The 22,540-nt window shown below is 39.7% G+C and overlaps 3 protein-coding genes across 3 annotated transcripts; 2 read left to right on the forward strand and 1 right to left on the reverse strand.

The window, feature by feature from the left end:
• The first annotated feature begins 3,395 nt into the window (after nucleotides 1–3,395).
• LOC139191974 (uncharacterized) lies at nucleotides 3,396–3,908 on the forward strand. Its single transcript, XM_070813015.1, has one exon. It carries the CDS (start codon nucleotides 3,396–3,398, stop codon nucleotides 3,906–3,908), a length of 513 nt encoding a protein of 170 aa, XP_070669116.1.
• A 7,631-nt stretch (nucleotides 3,909–11,539) lies between these two features.
• LOC139191975 (uncharacterized) lies at nucleotides 11,540–12,343 on the forward strand. Its single transcript, XM_070813016.1, has 2 exons — nucleotides 11,540–11,782; nucleotides 11,978–12,343. The coding sequence occupies exons 1-2, from the start codon at nucleotides 11,540–11,542 to the stop codon at nucleotides 12,341–12,343; spliced, it is 609 nt and encodes a 202-aa protein (XP_070669117.1).
• A 6,899-nt stretch (nucleotides 12,344–19,242) lies between these two features.
• Nucleotides 19,243–20,786, reverse strand: LOC103431996 (uncharacterized). The gene has a single exon (XM_008370167.4). The coding sequence runs from the start codon at nucleotides 20,571–20,573 to the stop codon at nucleotides 19,497–19,499; it is 1,077 nt and encodes a 358-aa protein (XP_008368389.2). The 5' UTR covers nucleotides 20,574–20,786; the 3' UTR covers nucleotides 19,243–19,496.
• Nucleotides 20,787–22,540: the final 1,754 nt, after the last annotated feature.

Here is a 22,540-nt window from a genome sequence, read left to right on the forward strand (position 1 = left end):
TTAACCTGAGATTATTAAAGAATAAATTTAGGCTAATTTTTTTCTATAACTTTTTTTTTAAATAAATTTTATGTAGATTATCATAATTTATTTTTATGAACGTTTTATCATAAAAATATTTAGATTCTGACAAAATTTGAAAAATTCACTAAATTGACCCCATGAAACATGTGTTTATAGAGTTTTTTTTGGTGAATTTTGATTCAAATAATTTTTTTAATTGTTTTAGGCATTGGATTTAGTTTTGGGTCATTTGACATTTTTTCTACTATTGGAATGAAATGAATCAAAATTTTTCTGCTATGATCGATCAATACAATCATCAACAACTTCGAATTGAATTAGTTTATCCTCACCAAATAAGTCCTTGGACCAAAAAAAAAACCCTACCTAATGGAGAGATAGTTGAAAAGGTGACAAAACCGTACTTTTCATTTCAAAACCAATAAATTCGAAGAAGATGGATTATTTTGTGAAATAATTTTTGGAACTATAAAAAGTGGGATTTGTGCTTGTGAAAATTATCAAGTAATTGGAGATGGAAAAAAAGACCCAAGATATTGTGAACAATGTAGAGTCAAATTTTTTGATTCTCGGATCGAAGATATCAAAATGGGCTACATCAAACTGGCATGCCCAGTAACCCATATGTGGTATTTTAAACGTCTTCTAGTTATATCGCAAATCTTTTTAGACAAATCTCTTAAATTATTAGAAGGCCTAGCATTTTGCAATGTGTTATTTGATCAAAATTTTGTTTTTGCAAATTCCGAATGAGAAAATCATCCCATTCAATTGAATTAGGATGCCCTAGATCTTAGATTTCATCATATTCGATTGCATCCGTTGGATTTAATGCATTTAAAAATTAAAAATTAAATAAGTTGAATCTAGACATTGGATTAACCAAGGTCCAATTATTAAAACCGTCGGATCGAAAAAGAGTCGCTGGGCTAGTTTTGGGTGGCCGACATTCTCGGTAGGGGCGGGCCCCACTTCCTGTTAGCACTCGCATGTTGGGCGTGTCGCCTTGTTATGGCCTCCACTTTTCTAGGCGCGTCCACGTGCATGTGGTAGGCTAGCCTTTTAACCTAGTTGAAAGGGGTGTGCTATCTACACACCCCTTTTTTACTTCTCACACACCCTTTGTTAGATTCTGTCATTCGATCTTCTTTAATTCATTCGATTCGACAGCTGAAAATTAAAAAGGTGTGTGAGATGTAAAAAGGGTGTGTGGATATCACACCCCTGACCGAAACTCTAAGTTAAATTTGTCCAAATTTTAAGTTTTAACCCAAAACTTATTTTAGGCTCAACTATTGGAGATGGATTGCGTTAGTTTAAAATCTAAATTTGGGTTGTAACCCAAGTGTTGAAGCTGGACTTAGTGGGTGGTTTCATAATTTTGCTTCATTTCTTTCCTTTTTTTTTTTTTTGTTTTTTTGAATAATTTTTAATAAAAATTTAAATTTTTTATTTAAATAAAAAATTTAAAAGACACAGTCTAGTATAAAAAGGCTAATTGCCACACGCGTATACAGCAAGAGGCTAGTATACTTTAATCGTCTTTATCATTAGTCCTGTTTATAATTTAATTCTTACTTTCATAATTTATATGTTAAAATTAAGGATAGTTTTGAACTCTCCCTCCCCCTCCTAATAATAGTAAATTTTTTTTTTTAAATATTATGTGTTAAAATTGAGGATAGTGTTGCAGTCATATTTAGAATAGGAATGTGATTGTGTAAATTCTAGTGTATCTAGGGATATCTTTGAATATTCCCTTTAGTAGTTATTATCCTATTAGAGTTGTAATCCTATAAGGGTAAGGATTTAACCTATCCTATTACTATAAATAAAGGCACAATAAGGTGGTCGTCGACCCTTTCCCTCTCTAGTTCTAAATACAGTTCAGTTAAATAAGCCTACAACATGTTATCAGCACACTCTTGCCAGAAGCTAAGGAACTGAAGGATCGTATGAGGAGGTTTTCTTCTACAAAATTCAAAGACTTTTATTTGTTTTCGATTAATCAGGTACGCTTAAAATAAAGTAAGATATTTGAAACATCCACGAAGCATGAAAACATTCCCCATGATGCATGAACCCCCTATATTTATATTTTCCTTCCAATATATATATATTTATATATGCTTTGACTCACAAATTCCACAAAGCAAAATAATAATTGTGTAATGCATGAAACGTATATAAATAAATTTGAAACAATTTAGGTTCTCAAAACCCTAGAAAAGTTGGAAAAAATAAGAAGAAATACTTGGGAAATAGGCATGGCTACGGCTCGCCACCGTGCCGCCGTTAGGCACCATCGCCGACCACCGTAACTGGCCTACAACCCATCCGCGTATAGCAAACATGGGAATGGTGTTGTTTGACACCTTGGACCACACAGTAGCAGCCTTTTGGACTTTGTTGCTCACGCCAGACAACCCAGGCCCTAGGCCTGATAGGGTAATCACGGGCCTGAAGCCCCCAACCCAAACCTAGAAGGCCTGAAGCTTTCTTAGCTTTGTCCCGCCCGTTCCTGGCCCAACTCTAGTAGCCCAGAGCTGCTAGGCCTTTCATGTCTCATGCCCAGGCCTGCCCGCATCAGCATGTTGCTTGTTGGGCTTCACCGCAGCTTCGACCCAACTCGCCAACAGCTTATGCTGCTAGGCTTGACTTGCCCCGACCCAAAAACCTGGACCCCATCTTTGGCTGGGCTTCCTTGCACCATCCAGCATGCCAGCACACGATGGTCCTGCATCTGTGCCCTATTTTTTACCCAGACCACATGGCCCAGATACCTGTAGCCCTCCCCAATGCCCACTGGCCTGTAGCCGTGCTGCATAGCCTATCTCCACGCCGCCTCCAACCTTTTTTTTTGGCTAGGCCGCGTTCTCTTTTTCAACCCAACGCTAATTTTTGGCAATCCCACGTTATAACTCATACCTAAATATTTTTTGGGGTACTTTGGGTTACGCCAATTAATTCTAATTTAATTATCACTTGGCCTATCGCCAACCAAAGCTAATATGACTTATCTGTCATTATTTTGCTTCCACAATCAACCTCATTTGGTCCCGAAGCTCTCACACTTGAGTTCCCAAAGCAACTCAAATCCATTACACTTCAATCAACATATTGCATTTTGTGTTCTTACAAGAACCTCTCCTTTATGAACTAATAGTTTATAAAACTAAATTGAACCTGTAGTTTCATATTTAGTGCCTTTGAAACCTAAAGTTTTCATTCAAAACTTACCACATGAAACATGTAACTTTCATGTTTAAATTAAACCAATACATGTCCATAGAATCCAAATGTTCTACGATGTATGTCTATGGATTACCATATGACTAACAACATTTTGTTGTACCCTCCGTTTTAAAGACATGTCAAACTTGAACAAGCTCGATTTCACCGCTTTGGAAGTATCTGGAAGAAACTACCTGAAGTGGGTTCAAGACATGAAGCTCCACCTTACTACAAAGGGTATTAGAGCCACCGTCGAGGAATCTATTGACGACAACCCCATCGACGAAGTTGAGAAAGCTACTGCAATGATCTTCATTCGAAGACACGTCCATGATGTACTACAGACCGAATACCTCGCTGAGGAGGACCCACATACCCTCTGGCTTGCTCTGACTGATCGTTTTAATCATCAGAAAGACATTTACTTACATGAGACAAGACACGACTGGCAGCATTTCCGTTTCCAAGACTTTAAGTCCGTGAATGAATACAACTATGAAGTTTGTAGAATCCAATCACTGCTTAAGTTCTATAAAGTGGACTTAACATATGCAGATCTCCTGGAGAATACCTATTCGACCTTCCATGCCACCAATATTGTCCTACATCAACAATATAGGGATATAAGTTCACCAAATTTTCAGATTTGATCTTTGTTTTACTTCTCGATGAAAAGCAGAACCAGCTTTTGATAAGAAATCATCAAGCTTGACCCACTAGCTCGAACACTTTGCCTAAAGTGTATGGGACCAATTCTAGCAACCAAAAATGATGAAAAAGCCATCGTGGCCGTGGTAATGGGTGGCAAGCCCACCCATGGGCCCAAGGTCAACAGAGCCAAGGGCCACCCAATGGAGGAAATTTGACCCAGAAACGCCAACCCCTTGCACCTAAGGCCTTAAACTTCAAGAACAAGGAAAAAGCTACCGTTCCATCGGCTTCCACTGAAATAGGCATGTGCTACCGCTATGGATCAAAGGATCATTGGTCACGTGTATGCATAGCTACCCCCAAGGCTATTGCCAAGTATCATTCATGTCGTGAGTCTAACTTTGCCAATGTGGAACATCCTGAAGATGCTACTACATCCATAGAGATATCAAATTTTCAAGAGGCATCTGCCCCTATAGACGAATAAGTTTTATTCTTCTAGACATGTTTTTAAGGTGTTTTTACCCCTAGTGGCCGAACCCCCCTAATTTTTAGGTTTATGGTTTAATTTTTGGACAATTTTTCTAAGTATTTGGAATAATTTGTTTGGTTTTGGTTTGTTTTGAATTATGGATAATTATTTTATGGATATTATTTCTCGATTGATTAATTGAATGAATGGAATTATACTTATGCATGTGACTGATTCAATTAATTTAGTTCTAGTATGACTAGTGGGGAAGTTAGTTGTCTAGCTGATAGTGCTACCATGCACACCATCTTGTGTGAGGGATACTATTTTACTAACTTCGTACCTAAGAATGCACCTCTAACAACCCTTTTAGGATCATCTAACCTGATTGAAGGATACGGAAATGCCCGTAAAATGTTGTCTAAGGGTACTGTCTTAACCATTAAAGAAGCCTTTTATTCTCCTGACAAAAGCTTTCATAAAGCGCATTCAATTGATAACTCAGTCTTTGGTTATGTGAACCAAGCTGCCGATATCTGTATGGGGCTATGAAATATTGCACGTAGCTATGTTGGTCCGCTTAAGGCCCATCGCTACCCAACCTCATTCACTGTTATAGTTGATTATTGGATACGAACCTGACGTCTCACATTTATGTGTGTTTGGGTATGTAGTCTATGTGCCAATAACGCTACCACTACATACCAAAATGGGTCATCAGAGAAAAATGGGAATCTATATCGGTTATCATTCACCTTCAATTATTTGCTACTTAGAGCCATTGACAGGAGATCTCTTTACCGCATGTTTTACAGATTGTCACTTCAATGAGACAATCTTGTCGTCATTAAGGGGAGATAAGAACGCTAATGTTCTTGTAGAACACTGCGAATTATCGTGGTATGCTCCCACTATGTCTCATTTAGATCTTCAGAGCATTGCTCAAAGTATATTGGATGTTTTTACCTCTAGCGAAGGTGACGAGATCATATATACCCATTGCAAACGCACCTGCAAGGATGAATGTACCTCGAGTATGCCATATTACCGCCTAGGAAGGCCGAACTGTCCCTGAAGGTGGGGTGGCCGCACCTTCCACGCGGCCAAGTACTTTGGTGGCTAGCCAATCATCTGCTCCTACCCTGAAGCGTGGCAGACCCCCTGGTTCAAAGGATTCATAACCCCAGAATAGGAAAATGGCATAAACTAGTGATCCTAGTCTGAATCAGACCATCACTTACTCATTTGTTCCAACACATAAGGTTATTCTAGATTACAGTGATGTCTTAGATAAGACAACCTGGCCTCTCGAGAATCGAGAGATTTTGGTCTACTACGTAGTAGCTACTAACATCATGCTTAACAATGACATTGAACCACATTTCGTTGATGAATGTTAACGTAGAACATATTGGTCAAACTAGAAACAAGCAATCCTGGTCAAACTCGATTCGCTTGTGAAACGTAAGGTGTTTGGGTCTGTAGCTCATACTCCACCACATATGAAGCTTGTGGGCTACAAGACTTATCTCAACACCCTAGGATTAATTATGAGAAAACGTTTTCCCGCGTAATGGACGTCAGTTTGGTAGTTTTCAAAAAAATGAATAACATGGTAACCGCGTATCTCTATGGGGATCTAGATACGGAAATCTACATGAAAGTTCCAGAAGGATTTTCATTGACTGGTTCAAAGTGTTCTAGACCATGGAACACTCTCTCGATTAGATTGAAGAGATCACTCTACGGATTGAAACAATTCGGGTGGATGTGGTATAACCATCTGAGTGAATATTTGACAAGTCAGGGTTATGTGAACAACAAACTATGCCCATACATGTTCATTAAGAAGTCACATTCCTAATTTGCAATCGTTGCAGTTTAAGTCAATGACATGAACCTCATCAGAACTCCCGCAAAGCTTGAGGAAATTGTTGTTCCCTTGAAATAGAAATTTTAGATGAAAGATCATAGAAAAACTCGATATTGTCTCAGCCTGGAGATCGAGCATTGTTCGGATGGAATCTTAGTACATCAATCGAACTACACCCAAAAGGTGTTGCGACACTTTAATGAGGATAAAGCGAAGTCTTCAAGTACTCATATGGTCGTTTGGACTCTAGATGCTAAACGAGATCCCTTCCTTCCCAAGGAAGACGAGAAAGAGATTTTGGAGCCTGAAGTTCCATACCTAAGTGTAATTGGTTCTTTATTGTACTTGGCTTAATGTACTAAACCCGACATCTCTTTCGCTGTTAATCTTTTGGCTAGATACAGTAATGTGCCTACACGCAAACACTAGAATGGTGTTAAAGACATTTTTTTGCTACCTCAAAGGTACGACGGATTTGGGCTTGTTCTACACCCATGAATCCTAGAAAAGAGTCGTCGCCCCCTCAGTCCTTGGGTTGATTCTCGCCTCGTTAGTTACGCAGATGATGGATATCTATCGAACCCACATATGGCACATTCTTAAATGGGCTATGTCTTTACCGTTGGAAACACCGCTATATCTTGGAAGTTTACTAAGCAAACGCTAGTTGCGACTTCTTAGAACCATGCTGAGATTCTTTCCTTGCATGAAGTATCGCATGACTGCTTTTGGTTGAGAGCAGTCATGGAACATATTCGAAGTACTAGTGGTCTTACTACTATCATTGACCTTCCTACGACGATCTTTGAAGACAATGCAGCATGTATCGAATAGTTATAGAAGGGATACATCAAGGGAGACAACACCAAGCACATAACACCGAAATTCTTTTATTCTCACCAGCAACAACATCATTAGAACATTAAAGTCAAGCAAATATGTTCCCAAGACAACCTAGCCGATCTCTTTACTAAGTCATTGCCCAAGTCTACTTTTTAGAAGCTCGTCTAAGGAATTTGTATGCGTAAATTATCTGAGTTGAATTGCTTGAAGTTCTTTTATTTGGAAGTTATGTCTAACTTAGGGGGAGTATCCTGAACTATACTAACTTGATCTTTATGTACTATTTTTCCTACGATTAGGAGCATTTTTCCCACTGTGTTTTTGCTATGTAACGAGGTTTTGATGAGGCACCCATCACTGGGATAATCATACTCCATTGAGTTCACTACTTTCATCATGTATGACATTTGTTTTAGATATTATGCATACTTCTCATTTTTTTCCTTAGTCTATGAGTTTTTTTACATACCTTAGGTTTTACCATAGCAAGGTTTTGTGAGTTTTACTACCAATGCATACTTTCTTTAAATTTGAGACTCTCATTCGCCCATTGTGCCAACGACTTCATCAACTATTCTACCCTGCTGAAGATCTGATGCAATGTTTTGTTTGAGTATTTCCACACTCAAGGGGGAGTGTTGCAGTCATATTTAGAATAGGAATGTGATCGTGTAAATCCTAGTGTATCTAGGGATATCTTTGAATATTGCTTTTTGTAGCGATTATCCTATTAGAGTTGTAATCCTATAAGGGTAAAGATTTAACATATCCTATTACTATAAATAAAGGCACAATAGGGTAATACAACACACACCTCACAATTAAATCTCTCTCTTCTCTCTCTTGCCGCCGGCCCTCTTCCTCTCTAGTCCTAAATATAGTTAAGTCAAATAGGCCTACAACAGATAGTATAATATTTTTTTATTAGTAAAAAAATGTGAGTTTTCTATTCTATGGGTAGGTATATTATGAACATACATAATTACATACAATTTAATTATGTCTCATATGTATCTGCAAAAAAAATTAAAATTAAAATTAAAAAAAAATACACACAACTACATTTACAAATTTATGTTTCGAAAATTCTGAAATAACACTGATATTCCAAATGTTTCAAAATTAAAATGAAAGTTTCATTATGAAGAAGGAATAACTCAAGGGTAAAAAATCTCTCTCATCTTCTGTTGTCTCCTTCTTTGTGTTGTCCCAACTTGCCCTATCACTGGAAAAGCCTTGTCCCTTGGCCTTAGTCTTTAGTTTTCTCAATGCATCCAGAAATACCATCCATTTTTTGGTTTTTGTTTTCAAATTAGGAGAATAGCATTCAAAAATGTTATTCATCATGTGAGGGTGTTAGATGGACCCATAGAGGCATGAAAATGTTGTGCAATTTTTCGATGCACCTGAAATATGCTCATGGTGTTCCAATTTCACTTAATGGTATCCTAAAACTAACATGTGAAATAATACATTACGTGACTAGGTACTCATAAAACTTTATCGAAAAGGCCCTGGAGAGAGAGAGTAGAGAGAGAGAAGTAAGATCAACATCTCCATCTGAGTAGAGCAGCCGAACAACAAGAGCTGAGTGTTGAGAAGTCAAAATGATACGCAGAGTTTGCAGTTAATGTTTCTTATTGGCTACATACAAATTTCAACAGTTGCATGAAGGATGACTTCTCCATGCTGCAATTGGCATGTTTCTACATTATTATTTCTGATGATGCCTCATGCCTAGCTAGCATGGATGGTCGGTTCATATTTCAATTAAATTAGCTACTCATCATATAAATATTTGTTTAATGTCTACCCCTATTCCATGTTTTTGCATTGGTCTGGTTCTTTCCAGCATTTTCAGAGCATGCCATGCTGCTGCTTCTGCTTCTGGCTTCTGCTTCTGGACCACACTTATTGTATTTGTATAGGCACTAGTGACAAAAGCCAGAACCTAGCCACAAGCCCTGCAACTGCTTTTGGTGATGGCCGCTTCTAGTCAGCTGGGTAGAATGGTTTGATTAACATAAACATGATGCATGTGGAGCCTAAAATAATTCCAAAAATTTTAGAGGCGACACGTGAACTTTTGCTCAAGAGAGACAAGATTGCCCTCAATAAATGAGCAGGCTTCTCAGATACTCCCACACGCAGCTCACACCCTTGAAGGTCCCTGTAGCTGAATTCGACCGCCCACAGCTCACCTGCCCTTGGCAAGGAAAGGTCAAAGCATTAAAGATAGGGATTAATTACCCAAATCCTATCCTTAATGCATTCCTAATTGAAGATTGACTCCAATCAAGTAAGTAATCTCAATTTAAATAAATGAGGGATAATTACTCCATTATCTCAAAATATTATTTCCTATTTAATATCTTGAGAATATTTAGAGAATATTTCTCCATAAAACACTTGGCCAATGGGATGCCGCCACGTGTAGGGTAAAACCTAACACTATGGTCAGCCCTATCTTTATAAATACCCCATATTCTGCCAAATTTTAGAAGCTTTTGCTACCCTTAAAAAGCCCTAAACACTTTATTCCCCTTAGAGAAACTGACTTAAGCATCGGAGATCCATTGGCCTAATATCCCCCCCCCCCACCTCGTGGGCACATGAGGCTTAGATCATTGATCAAATGTGTTAATTATTTTGCAGATGCATTTTCGTCAAGACTGAAGACGACAAAAATTTGCATTAACAAATTGGTGCTTCCATTAAGAGCTGATTCAAATACTCGAATAAGCCTTTTGCATTGATTTCTTGAATTTTCTGTTACGTTGAATTTTCCACACGTTGTATCAATTAATTTTTCTTAGAAAAATTTATTGATCAATCCCTGGGGAAAGGATACAATGGTAGGAAATTAGGAAACCACGACAAACGAAACCCCATACGTGCAAGGATTTGGACCGAAGAGTGGAGACAAGGACATAGCCCCACGACGGAGATCATCGAGGCTCATCACTACGGCAGGAGGAGCCACGCCACCACCACGGCCATCACCTTACAGCCCATAGCAAGGATCACCGTAGTAGCAGCCCAACCCGAGGCCCAGACGCTTGCTGCAGCGGCCCACAACACTGCTAGGGCATAAGCAGGCTACGGGTAGGAGGCCCAACCCACGCCAATTGCCATGACAAGCCCATGAGGCCCATCCCACCGCAGCAATAGGCCTTGTTGCACAACAAGCCTAGACCTGAGCCCAAACCTCAGCAGTTGCTGCCAGCTAGGCAGCCCAAAGGGCCTAAGCCTAAGCCACCCAGTCGGTAGGCCATGACTTAGCAGCCCAATGGCCAAGAGAGCCTAATCCCGTGTAGGCCCAAGACAAGCAAACGTTGGCCTAACGCGTAGCGCAAGGCCTGACTACCCAGCCTAGTTGGCACGCCCATCAACCCGTTCCGATGTCCCAGCCCACGGCCCAATCTAATCCAAGGCCACCTCTAGCGATCCAGATTTCTGCCACAGGTCCTGCGATCGATTCAAGGTTATTTTCACCCTACTTTTCAGCAGGAATGCCCACTTTGAGCTTAAGTTTTGTACCTGCAGTCCACTATACTTCCACCACACATAGAGATGTCTATTATCCAAACTCTTCCAATTCAAATTGCGAGCGCCACCTGCCCTTGCAGGTCACCAATTTAACAAGCGCCCTCACGCAGTAGACCACCTTGGTGAACCAGCACATCGAGATGCAGCGCGCCCCAGATGAAGTGTCCCAAAGCAAGATAAGGGTAGAAGAACGTGACAAATTCTAGTGACGTCCCGGCAAAGAAATGCTCAGCTCACCATGAACCGTGCGTTCGGGTAGTCTGCACCTTCGTTTGGGCATTCGGGAAAACGTCTTCTCCCTCTTAGATGTGCAGAGAATCGTTCATTCCTGACTGGACTCAGGAGTTAATGTGCATTCAAGGTTGGGTTCACACTCCGACGAGCACTCAGGACATTCTAGGAGAAGCGTCCACACGAAGCTAAGCCTACAATGAGATCTTCCTACGAGGCACTAGAGTAAGCAGCCGCATGACGGGTAGAATAGAGTACGAAAGTAATCCAGCTCAAGTTCAACTGGCAGCCCCCGCTAAACATGACGGTGAGCAGCACAAGACGAACCATGTGCATCGCGACCACAACACAGACGAGCTGGACATGTTGAATAGCAACATAGAGTAGCAGTTCAACACTGGGGGCAGCTCGAGCTTCTGCTGCTCCACCAAGCGCAAGTCCAGGAAGAACTACAAAGGCTTGTAGTGAAGTAGTTGCATGAATTCTAACGCATTGACACTACCAACGATGCCCTTTGTAGAGACGTGGCCAACCTAAGCAGGTCACCTTTTACAGACGAGATCGAGCAAACGGAGCCACTGTGGAAGTTCAGCCGGCCATATTTCACCTTGTTCAAATGAGATGAAGATCCGAACATGCACTTGATGCACTACTAAGGCGCCATGACCCTTTACGCCAACAACAACGCTCTTATGTCCAAATTCTTTGCCACGACGGTCCAAGACGAGGCACAAAACTGGTTCCACACCCTGTCGCCACGCTCAATTCGAAACTTCAGTGAATTTTCCTTGGTTTTCACAAAGGAATATTCATCCCATTGCTCGATCAAGAAGAAGTTTAACCACTTCTTCAACATGAAGAATGACCCGAATGAGTCACTCCGCACATACGTCAAGAGGTTCAAGGTGAAAAAGGCAAAGATCGTCAGATATGATGATAACATCGCATGCTTAGCTTTCTGAAATGGGCTCCTAGCAGATCACCTATTTTTTGAAGAATTGATCATGGGCGAGAACTTGACCCTGGAAAACTCTTATGCTTTGGCAGAAAAGCACTCCCTCTGGGATAAGGAAAAGCACTCTCAGAAGGCGCTTGAGTAGCTGTGCAAAGACGTAGAGCCGACTCAGAAGAAGGTGAGCGATAAACTGCTCAACGATAAAAACAAGCCAGAGAGCAAATGTAGGGACCGATCCCCAATGAAGGGAAGCACGGCGCCCAAGACGTACACCAAGTTCTCGATCTCGATCAACCAGATCTTTCACGACCTCAAGGACAAGCTGTGGTTCAAGCTGCCGCCACCAATAAGGAGGGAGCCTTCCAAGATGGACCAAGCCAAGTACTGTGCATTCCACAGAGACCTCGAACACATAGTTAATTATTGCACAACGTGGATGTTGTACCAATCGCCGGCTTCATCGAGCAAGATGCTGAGGGAGTTGACTTTCCCCACAACGACACCTTGTTGATTTATGTTTGACTATCCCACGCCATCGTTGATAGAATTATGGTCAACAATCGTAACTCAATCACCATCCTACAACTGTCAGTCATCCAGAAGATGGGCTTGGAATGCACGGGCAAATCAAAGGTTTTGACTGGATTCAACGGGGTCACCTCAACTGTCATTGGCACTATCACACTTGACGTAACCTACCTACTGATTGTCTTATCGCAGACCTTCATGATTGTCAACAATCCATCTCCCCATAATGAGATATTGGGCCGACCCTGGCTAGTGAAGATTGGAGTTGTGACCTTGATCGAGTACCAGAAGATTTGATTTCGCATCCCAGGATGAGCAGTTAGAGAGATAAAAGCGACCAGGCCAAAGTCTTGGTTATGCACTGTACAAGTTCTTAAGGAGACGAAGAAGAAGTCTTTCGCCCTAGCAGTAGTAGCTGAAGTGCAAAAAGACGATTCTACCTCCATCAAATAGCAATTACAGCAGGCTAGTCGGGAAGATGGTGCCAAGGTTGATAATGCCCTGGCAGATGAATTAGGATGGAAACCCGAAGAAAATACCGAGCACATCTCCCTTAACCCTAAACAGCAATCAGACTACGCAGAATGTGCATCCAAAGATGATCTGAGTGATCCTGGATATGAAGTCCCTCACCACTCTGAAGGAGATCCAAGGTTTGACCTGACAAGCAGCTGCACTCAACCGATTCCTTTCGTGACCTACTGACCGATGCAAGCTTTTTTCAAGGCAATCAGGGTGCATAGAGAGACAAATTGAACAACGAAGTGCGAGAAAGCATTACAGGACTTGAAAAAGTATTTGACATCACCTCCTTTATTATCCAAGCTAGAAGCAGCGGAGGACCTGTGCATTTATATGGCGGTATCTGAAGCAGCAATGAGTTCTACCCTCATACGATAAGAGTTGGGTGCCTGACTACTTGTATTCAACAGTTCAAAATCTTTTCTCGATGTGGAAACCAAAGCTCTCCTCGATGCGGAAACCGGATACTTGAAAATCAAAACTTTGATTTTGGTGCTAGTTGTTACAATCCTTAAACTCAAGTTGTACCTTTAAACATACGTAGTTATCATCATGATGTGATATTCCGCACAACCTAGACGCACAATGTTAAAGGCGCGAAAACTGGCAGACATTCTCACGAGCATAACAACTCATCCCAGAAATGCCTCATAGGCAACCGAGCACACCATAGCTGCACCAGCCCTACCTGCAGAAGATTTCCGACTACCAGGGATTGGTAGTAGGCCTAATTCTCACTACTCTTGATGGTTCGATGCTCGAGCAAGGGATCACTCTAAGCTTCAAGGTGTCAAACAATGAAGCAGAGTATGAAGCCCTACTAACATGTCTTCGATTGGCGAAAGACCTAGTGATGAAGAAGCTCGCGATCTATTCTGATTCCCAGCTAATCACTAACCAAAGCTTAAGGGAGTAGCAACAAAGCAACCAAACCTCGAGAAGGTACAAGAGTAGTTAGCAATGTTTCAGGCGTACACACTCACTTAGGTTCCACGAGCAGAAAATGCCCACGTAGACGCACTAGTAGGCCTATTTTATGATGGGTGATTCCTTTTACATCTAATTTTTGTCTCTAAACACTTTTTAATTATTAAAAATTAAAATGACCCTTACCCAAATATAAAAGGGAAAGGGGTGTGATATCCACAAACCCCTTTTTACTTTTCCCAAACTTTTTTGGTTTTCGGCTATCGGATCGGATAAATTGAAGAAGATCAACAAACATAAATTAACAAGGGGTGTGTAAAAAGTAAAAAGGGGTGTGTGGATAACACATCCCAAAGGGAAATACCACAAAATGATCAATTTAACAATTAGTGTTCTATAAACCTATCTAACTAGTTCATCACTAATTTCCTCCCCCAACCACTCAGGAGAAGAAAAATGTTTGATTTGTTGCGTATTTGCTTAAAGGAATTATTATTGACACTTTAAAAATACATGTGATACTCACTTGCAAATTTTTTTCTATGTTTTTATGGTAAAAAAATTCATGATAACTTGGATTGTCATAACAACTCCTTTTGGTTAATTATTTATTAACGTTACGCATGTGAGAAAGTATAATGTTTTTCGGTCTAACTACATTATATGGTCTCCAATGTTTGGGGTGATTTTCAAAAGGGTAATGCTAGGAGATCAAATATCTAAACCAATTGATGTAGATGTAAATGATTAGATTATTACATAAGTCTTGATTAACATGCTTATTACCTATTGATGACACATCTTTTGGTTTGTAAATTTGGTCTCCCTAACATTATTCTTTTCAAAATGGACCACAAGGTTTCAATTTTTTTACATTACTAAGGTTTTGAAATTGTATCAATTTGCACCTTTTGTCTAAGAATTATTTGAATTTTTATTAATATGATAATTTGGTGCGCTTGAAACCCGCTATTGTGATGATATATAAGCCATACTTGCACTACATTGACTAAAAAAAACTCATCAAGTTAATTGATATTTTGACATTCAAATATCCAAAAGATAAATTGATACAATTTCAAAACCTTAGGAGATAATGTAAGAAAATTGAAACCTCGTGGTCTATTTTAAAAATAATCTCAAACCTTGAAGGTCTAAAATGTAGTTAACCTTTTTTCCTTTGTATTTTAAAAATCATCTCAAACCTTGAGGGTCTGAAATGTAGTTAACCCTTTTTCTTTTGAACATAAAACTCCTTCAAGAGAGAAAAGTAACTCTTTTATGGCAGATCGACTCTACTTACATAAAAAGAAGCGAAATTGATTGCTACAATTTTAGTTTCGTTTGATACAAACTTCGATGTCAACACGCTCTTATTAGCAGACATGCGGGAGTGGCAAGGTCTTTTTTAGCATTGGGTTTGTTATCAAGGCAAGCGCAATGTGCTTTTGCAAGTGTCATAACACAAGTGGTTGAAATTTTTTATATTAACAACGAGGCAATCACACTTGGGACTCGATGCAAAGGATGAAATAAATTCTTAGCGCTTCAATTTCACTAACTGGTTTCAAACTTGGTATGTACAAAAAAGAAACTTCAGCACAATCCACTAGATTTTTGCAACCACCCCACAAAAGCCCCCAAAAACAAAAAGAGATCAAAAAACCAATTAGCCAAGAGCAATTAGGCTTACTTTGTCAGGCGGCGTTACAGCAGAAGCCGATGCATCAACAATGCAATTCTTACATCAAAAGCTAGCAGCTAGCATCCATCTGCCCCCAACGAAAAACAGGATGAGTCCGAATGGTTCATGTTCCGAATTTGAAGTCTAGCATTACCTCCTCAAGCAACAGACTCAAATTAGTCCATTTTTTGTGGAATGAAGATCCCAAAGGAGCAATCAGTCCAAGCTGTTGCATCACTCTCAATCTCCGAGCACTCACTTCTCTGGACATTGATAACACGTCTGCCCCACCTCGCTTGGAAGCTTTCCCATTTGCATTTTCAACCCTTCGTGCAACTAGATTCTTCTGCTCCACCATACTTTTGTAGTATCATGACATTTCGCTTTCTTGGAGAAACCCTTACCTAACAGCAGATTTATATGGATAATGCCAAGAATTATGACAATGCAGTATTTGAAGATAAATATGTAACCATAGACCAGCTAAAGAAACTCACAGAAATTTCCGTTCTTTGAGCTTCGGCATTCTGCAACCAACGAGGTTTGAACTCACGTTGTCTTGCAAAGGCTCAACACCTTCTCACCATTGTGGTAAAGGGCCACTTCCAGAACCTACCAAGTCTGAAGAATCTGTTTGCTGATTTTTCATCGAGTGATTACGAATGGAGTCACGCCTAGAAGGATCAACTGCTACATTTTCTGCCGGACACCATAAACATTTTGACCAGTATAAGAGTCTCAATTTGTAATAAACAATAGAGAGCTTTCCATTCAAAGGCATTTAGAGCATCTTCAATCACGCTCTCTGCTATATAGCAAAATTTTAGTTAAAATAATTCTCTAAAAGAGTTGTACTTCAACCATACTCTCTATTTTAGAGAGTTATAATAACTATGAGTCAATAATTAGTCAATAAGAATTAATTAGTTATTTAAAACAATATTTAAACGGTTTGCATTAATTATAGAGAGCCGCCAGGGCTCCTTTCTCCCTCCCTATGTTAGGATTTAGGGGTTCCTTGATGGATCCCTATCTTAGGATGTGGATACGGAGCATAATTGAAGTCGAATATTTTAAATCCTCCATCAATTGTAATTAGGAACTCCTTTTGAGATACTCTTAAGCCTTTTAAACCTCTAGTTTGGTTCAATTTGTAAGATTCTAAAAATGGGGCAAAAATTCAATAAGGGGAGTTGAATACGGCTAATTTTCAGGAGTTTATTTTTACACATCATTTTTTATTTCTCACACCCTTCTTTATTTCTGGCCATTGAAATTAAACGTTAAAAAAAAAAAGATGTGTAGGAGAAAAAGAAAAGTGCACGTTTATCATTTCTTATATTCTAAATCAGAGACGAGAAAGCAATTTACATTAAACGGATTCACTACCATGTGCCATCTCAGATCTATAAAATAAAAACAATTTTATTAGAACGAGACGTCACGATAACGGTGAATTCATTCCATTTACATCTTTCTCTAAAGGCATTTAAGATTTTTAACCTATAGTTTGGTTAAAATTGTAAAATTCTTAAAACGGGGCTAAAATTCATTATGGAGACTTGGATATATGGCTAATTTTATAGGAAGTTTGATATATCATTTCTCTCTACCAAATATTCCCATATGTGTACATGATTCATCATTAAGATCACATACGAAATGAGATGAAAGACCCAGGTCTCTGCAGAATCCGGTTAAAATTGGAAACCTGGATTTTTATTTGGAATTGGATATGGGTAACTAAATTCAAATTCTTGAGCTTGACTAGCCAGTGGCCACGATTTTACTATGCATATTTCTTTTACCTTACAAAGGCTCAAGGCTGGAACGAGTCGTGATGGAAGAACCGAGTTCGAGGAGTGTACGTATGTACTTAGTAATAACTATTACATGAAACTGCGATGCTGAGGTGACAGTATTCTCAACCAATCACGCAATGTCATGCAAGCAAGTTAAAGCATATGGGCGGTGGTGCCTGATAGGTTTGAGATATAGCCACCTTGGCTTAGAGGTGTCTCAATTAGCAGTTGCTGGAACTTCACACCTTCCTGCTTACCCAGTAACATTACAAAAGGGCCAACAAATCCAGACCCAAAAAAAAGAAGAAACCGAAAAGAAGAAGACAAGTCACACACTAATTCTAGCGAAACGTTCGATGTTTTCCGTACTATGCAAATAGAAATCTTATCAAACCATATGTGCATACTTTTGGCAATGTTCTACTTTATAAAATCGAAGGAATTGATCTGATAAGAAGAGAATTAATACGGATATGCACGACGCTCAGAATGGCAAAGAAATAACGACAATGATGTTACTATCAAAATGCTGTCTCAATCTAGGAAAGGTGAAACCAGTAAAGTTTATGCAACTGTATGAGTTACGAATCACCGCAATGGCTTGTAGTCTTACATGTACCAAGTAGATATTATTGCTTTAACCTTACACCTCCCTCTAGAGTCTGTAAACAACTAATATGTCTTCCACATTCAGTAGGATGTCTAGCGGTCAACCCTTTATAGCCTACGGGTTTCTGGTTTAGCCTATTAGATGTTCAAAATCAAACTGAACTTACAAAATCACTTTACACTATTACCACATAACAGTATGAAGCATAGCTAACTAGCATACTTCAGCAGCTGCAGCAAAATCAGTCACTCAATTCATTCATAACAGAGGATGCAGTAGCTGCTATCACGCAGCCGCTGCAACTATAGAAGTAATTATACAATGTATGGAGTGAAGATTATTCCTAGAAGTACATCGAGACGGAAGATGTGGAAATGGAAATGAATAAATAATCACTCGGTTATTGACTGGTTGGACTGGTTAGAATTGCCTGACTGAAAGGGAATTTAAGCAGTACTTGCAATTCGACAGCTCTACGATACGCACTTTAGCCTCTGTTCATTTATTTGGGTAGACACAATTTTGGTGACTGCGTTTTGATACAAAATCACTACTGTCATTGTTTTAGTTTTCCAGTATTGGTCAAGGGGGTTCTCAGTTAGCAATTACGTCCAATTTGTAACTTCCATTAATTGAATTAATAGTTTAGGGGATTAGATATCATTTTACCTAATGGGTTGAATACTCATTGACATATGATCTGATACGAAGCAACACTTGGAAATTCTCTATCTGTATCTTCGATTCAAAGTTATAATTCTAACTTTCTTTCCTTTCTAATCGAATGTTTTAATTTGGTAAATTCATATTCTAGGTTCAATTCAATTGACATAAGTGACATAAGTTCAATGGTGGACTTAAATTGCTACCGGAGTCAATTACCGCGACAAAATTGGTAACAACAAAATGACAATGATCAAGCATGATTCCCAGTCATAACAATGGGATCAAAATTGTGTTTTACCCTATTTAATTTAAGTCTTCTTGTTTGTCTGTCAACTTCTGCATTCTGTTACCTATTGAATATCACACAATAACTACCTTAGCAAAAGAACAATTACAAACATTATCGTCAACAGAAAATCATACAACTCAAAGTGTTAAAAACAAGGTCTCAGTTATGTTGGTAGAAGTGAACCGAGAAACTCGTACAAACTAAAACGCCTAAGATGGTTCAGCTAATCAGCTAACCCGATCAGACATGTCCCAACAGAATGTACATGTGCATTCATTCAATATCACCGAACACACCAACAATATATATCCGAACACGACAACAAGAACAAGAGGCTCAATAGACAGGTTGACAACGCTTAATGAAACGACATTGGGCAAAATACAGAACAAGGATATTACTGATTACACATCAACTACAAAATCTATAAATGCAGTCAGTTTCATAACTTAAGAAGAGAACATCCGAACATCTACAACCAACAATTACATTCTAAAGAAAAATCAACAACAGCAAAAGTAAAGACTGTAAAGAGTTACCTTCCGAGTTTTCGAAACTCAGCAGCTTCAAAAAACCAACCTAAAAATTTCTCTCTGCCAGTCCTAAAGCATTCCATTACAACGAGTCTTCTTCTGCTCATGCATACTTCTTGGGTCGTCCTCTCTTCTTCGGAATCCGATTAGTCCCCAATCCCGGGGTCCCATCCGAAACATCCACCACTCCACCTGAATTCGGCACCACGGGCACCGCCGGGGGCACTGACGCTGCAGTCACCGAAGTTTTACTCTGCGGGGTTGTAAAGACAGGTGGCATCCAATTGGGAAAGGCCGCAGTGGCTGCGGCCGTGGACTTACCCTTCGCCCCGCTCCCGCCAACAAATCCCATCGGAAAAAACCCCCAACAGCAGTAGTAAGCCTCCTGTCCCTGCACCATTGGCGGCAAATTCGGCACAACAACCGCCTCAAACCCTCTCTTACAATTCTGACACCTCAAACAGCAGCTCTCGTAAACCCTAGGGTACTCGTACAGCACGTAACAGTACGGGCAAGTCGTCCAGAAAGTCGACAATCTCGACCTCGGCTGCTGCTGGCCGTCGTTTCCCACCCCGGCGTCGGTTCGGGCCCGGCTGTCCCGCCGCACCGGCAATTTGTTCGAAATCGAAGAGCCGAGATCGATCCGGCTGAACGGCCCCAGCTCGTTGTCGTAAATCTGCTTCTTGGCCGGATCGGACAGAACCGCCCATGCATCGGCTACGAGCTTGAACGCGTGCTCGGCGTAGGCGTACTTGTTCTTGTCCGGGTGGAGGAGTAACGCTAGCCGTCGGTAAGATTTCTTGATGTGATCGAGGTCGTCGGATCGGCGATCGGACAGGAGAACGGCGTACCAGTCGGGGTGGTTGTTGACGCGTTTGTCGGCGGCTAAGAGCACATCGGCGACGGCCAAGATCTGATCTGAGCCCTCCAGCAACGGCTCGGTCTCCTGAGCTAGAATTGCGAAGTCGCGGCAGCTGCTGAGATCCCGGCTGTGTAGAAGCTTCTCGGCGATTCCGAGCAACCGCTCGGCTTCTACCCTGTTTGGATCCATGGATTCCCTGGCTTCGGAATTCTGGGAAAAGCAAATGCCAAATGCCAAATACCGAAATGGGGAAATTGGAAGCGGAGATGTTTCTACTTCCACTTGCAGAGTGTTATTGATTGGGTCTAGATTTTGCATTCAATGGCAGGGAATTTTAGAGCTCGATTACTTTTGGTACGGGCTGTTTTCGTCATTTAATAAATAATAAAATATGGCATGATCGTCTCTCCCTTCGCTGACGCACTGTTTTCGAATCGGAATCGGGGCTATGGAAATGGTGGGCGTAAAACAAAGTGCACGGAAGCGTGAGAGTTGTCTAGTTCATGTGGTTTCACGGTATTTTTTCTATTTCATACGCTTCTGTTTATTTTGACATTGTGATTATAAAAATTCAAAAAAAAATTAAATTAAATCGTGCAAATTTATATTTTGAAGAATAATGTCAGGGAGATCAATTCTGTAAACCAAATGATGTGGATTTTAATGATTGGATTATTACTTAATTATTTATTAACGTGTTTATTTTCTATTGATGACACATCATTTAGTTTGCAAATTAGGAGTTTTAACAAAACACCCCCGGTACTGTTAACTTTTAACGAAAAACCACATTTTTACCTTTAACTGTCACTATTCACTATACATTTAAAAAGAGATTTTCATTAAAAATGAAGTTTTTTTTTTTTACTTTTCGTTAGTTTTCATTTGCAAATTTGGTTTAAAAATTTAGTCTTCCTAGCATTACCCTATTTTGAAAGACCATGACCCAATGTCATTACTCTAATTAATATTACCTTCTTCAGATCAAGAAATTGGGAATGTAACAACACCGCACTTCTTAAGAGCAACTCCAGCATATCAAGGCCCCTTAGGGCAACATGCAATTGAATAGCCCCCAGTGAACAGTAATTGTCTTTAATGAACAGTAATTGCATTTTGCATCTCTACCTTTAAACTGAATAGCCATGGCAATATGCAATAAAACATTAGTATTTTTTTATTTTATAAAATAATAAAAAAATAATTTTATTTCAAATTTCCGATATGATTTTTAATCGGTCTCGTTGTACCACGTTTCATTAAATAAGAAATTACAACCCAAAATATTTGAGAAAATATAAAATTGTGGTGTAAGGTGGAAGATAATGATAAGATATTTATAGAAAAATTAAATCTTTTTTTTTCTGATTTTTTATTAATTGTTTACATTTTTTTATTTTTTTATTAATTGTTTATTGCTTTTTTACATTTTTTTATTAATTTTTACATTTTTTATTAATTTTATAACGTGATTGGCCTCAGGCTCTCGGGCCACCAATTCGAGCCGGGCCTTTAACTCGGGCCCCCCCTCAGCCCACATGCCCGCACGGGCTGAAGCAAATAGCTAGGGCTATTGGGTCAAAAAAGTCATCGGTCCATCGGGCTATATGTCCCGTTGGAGTTGCTCAAAGGGACCATAGTTTATAACTAGTCTAAATCAACTCTCATCTAGGTTAGGCTTAAAAGGATGTAGCATGATCATGCTTACAATAGATGACTTGGGGAACATGAATTTTCCTGAGTCGAAGTAAGACGTATCGGAATACAAGTGCATACTAAGTCTGGTCATGGGCTAACTAGCTTCGATTGGGCTCGGCTGTACAAAGGGAAAAACGATGCCACCACACCCTGTTGGGCTCCAAAATGGTTGGCAAGGCCGGCAAATCTTATTGAGAATGACAATGCTTGCTCCGTAAGATACAAGATTTATTTCGATTGACTATTTTCTTATAATTTTGGATAGTCCTACAATCTACGGATTGACTTAAGACTCAAGTAATCACAATCCTACAAAGAAAGAAATATTTATTACTAGATATCTGCTAGGATTCTTTCGGATTTATAAAGATTCACTATCCTAAAAGGTCTCCCATGACTACTATAAATATACCCTCAAATGGATTAACATGGTAACACATATTTTGCTTTCATATTCGCTATATTGCCTACTTCTTAAGTTCTAAGATATTTACACTAACTTGACCGTTAGAGAACCATTGGATAGTACCTAACGGGTGCCTAATGAATTCACGATTTGTTTCTATTTCTTGCATGAAGCAATCCTA

This window comes from Malus domestica, chromosome 15 (assembly GCF_042453785.1).
Source record: "Malus domestica chromosome 15, GDT2T_hap1".
Taxonomy (NCBI): Eukaryota; Viridiplantae; Streptophyta; class Magnoliopsida; order Rosales; family Rosaceae; genus Malus; species Malus domestica.

Excerpts from the sequence above, each read along its gene's own strand:
- LOC139191975 (XM_070813016.1), top strand. The coding sequence starts at position 11,540 with ATGACCCTTTACGCCAACAACAACGCTCTTATGTCCAAATTCTTTGCC. Across the intron at positions 11,783-11,977 it reads CATACGTCAAGAGGTTCAAG|CTGTGCAAAGACGTAGAGCC; the intron begins GTGAAAAAGGCA and ends GCGCTTGAGTAG.
- LOC103431996 (XM_008370167.4), bottom strand. The coding sequence starts at position 20,573 with ATGCAAAATCTAGACCCAATCAATAACACTCTGCAAGTGGAAGTAGAA.
- LOC139191974 (XM_070813015.1), top strand. The coding sequence starts at position 3,396 with ATGTCAAACTTGAACAAGCTCGATTTCACCGCTTTGGAAGTATCTGGA.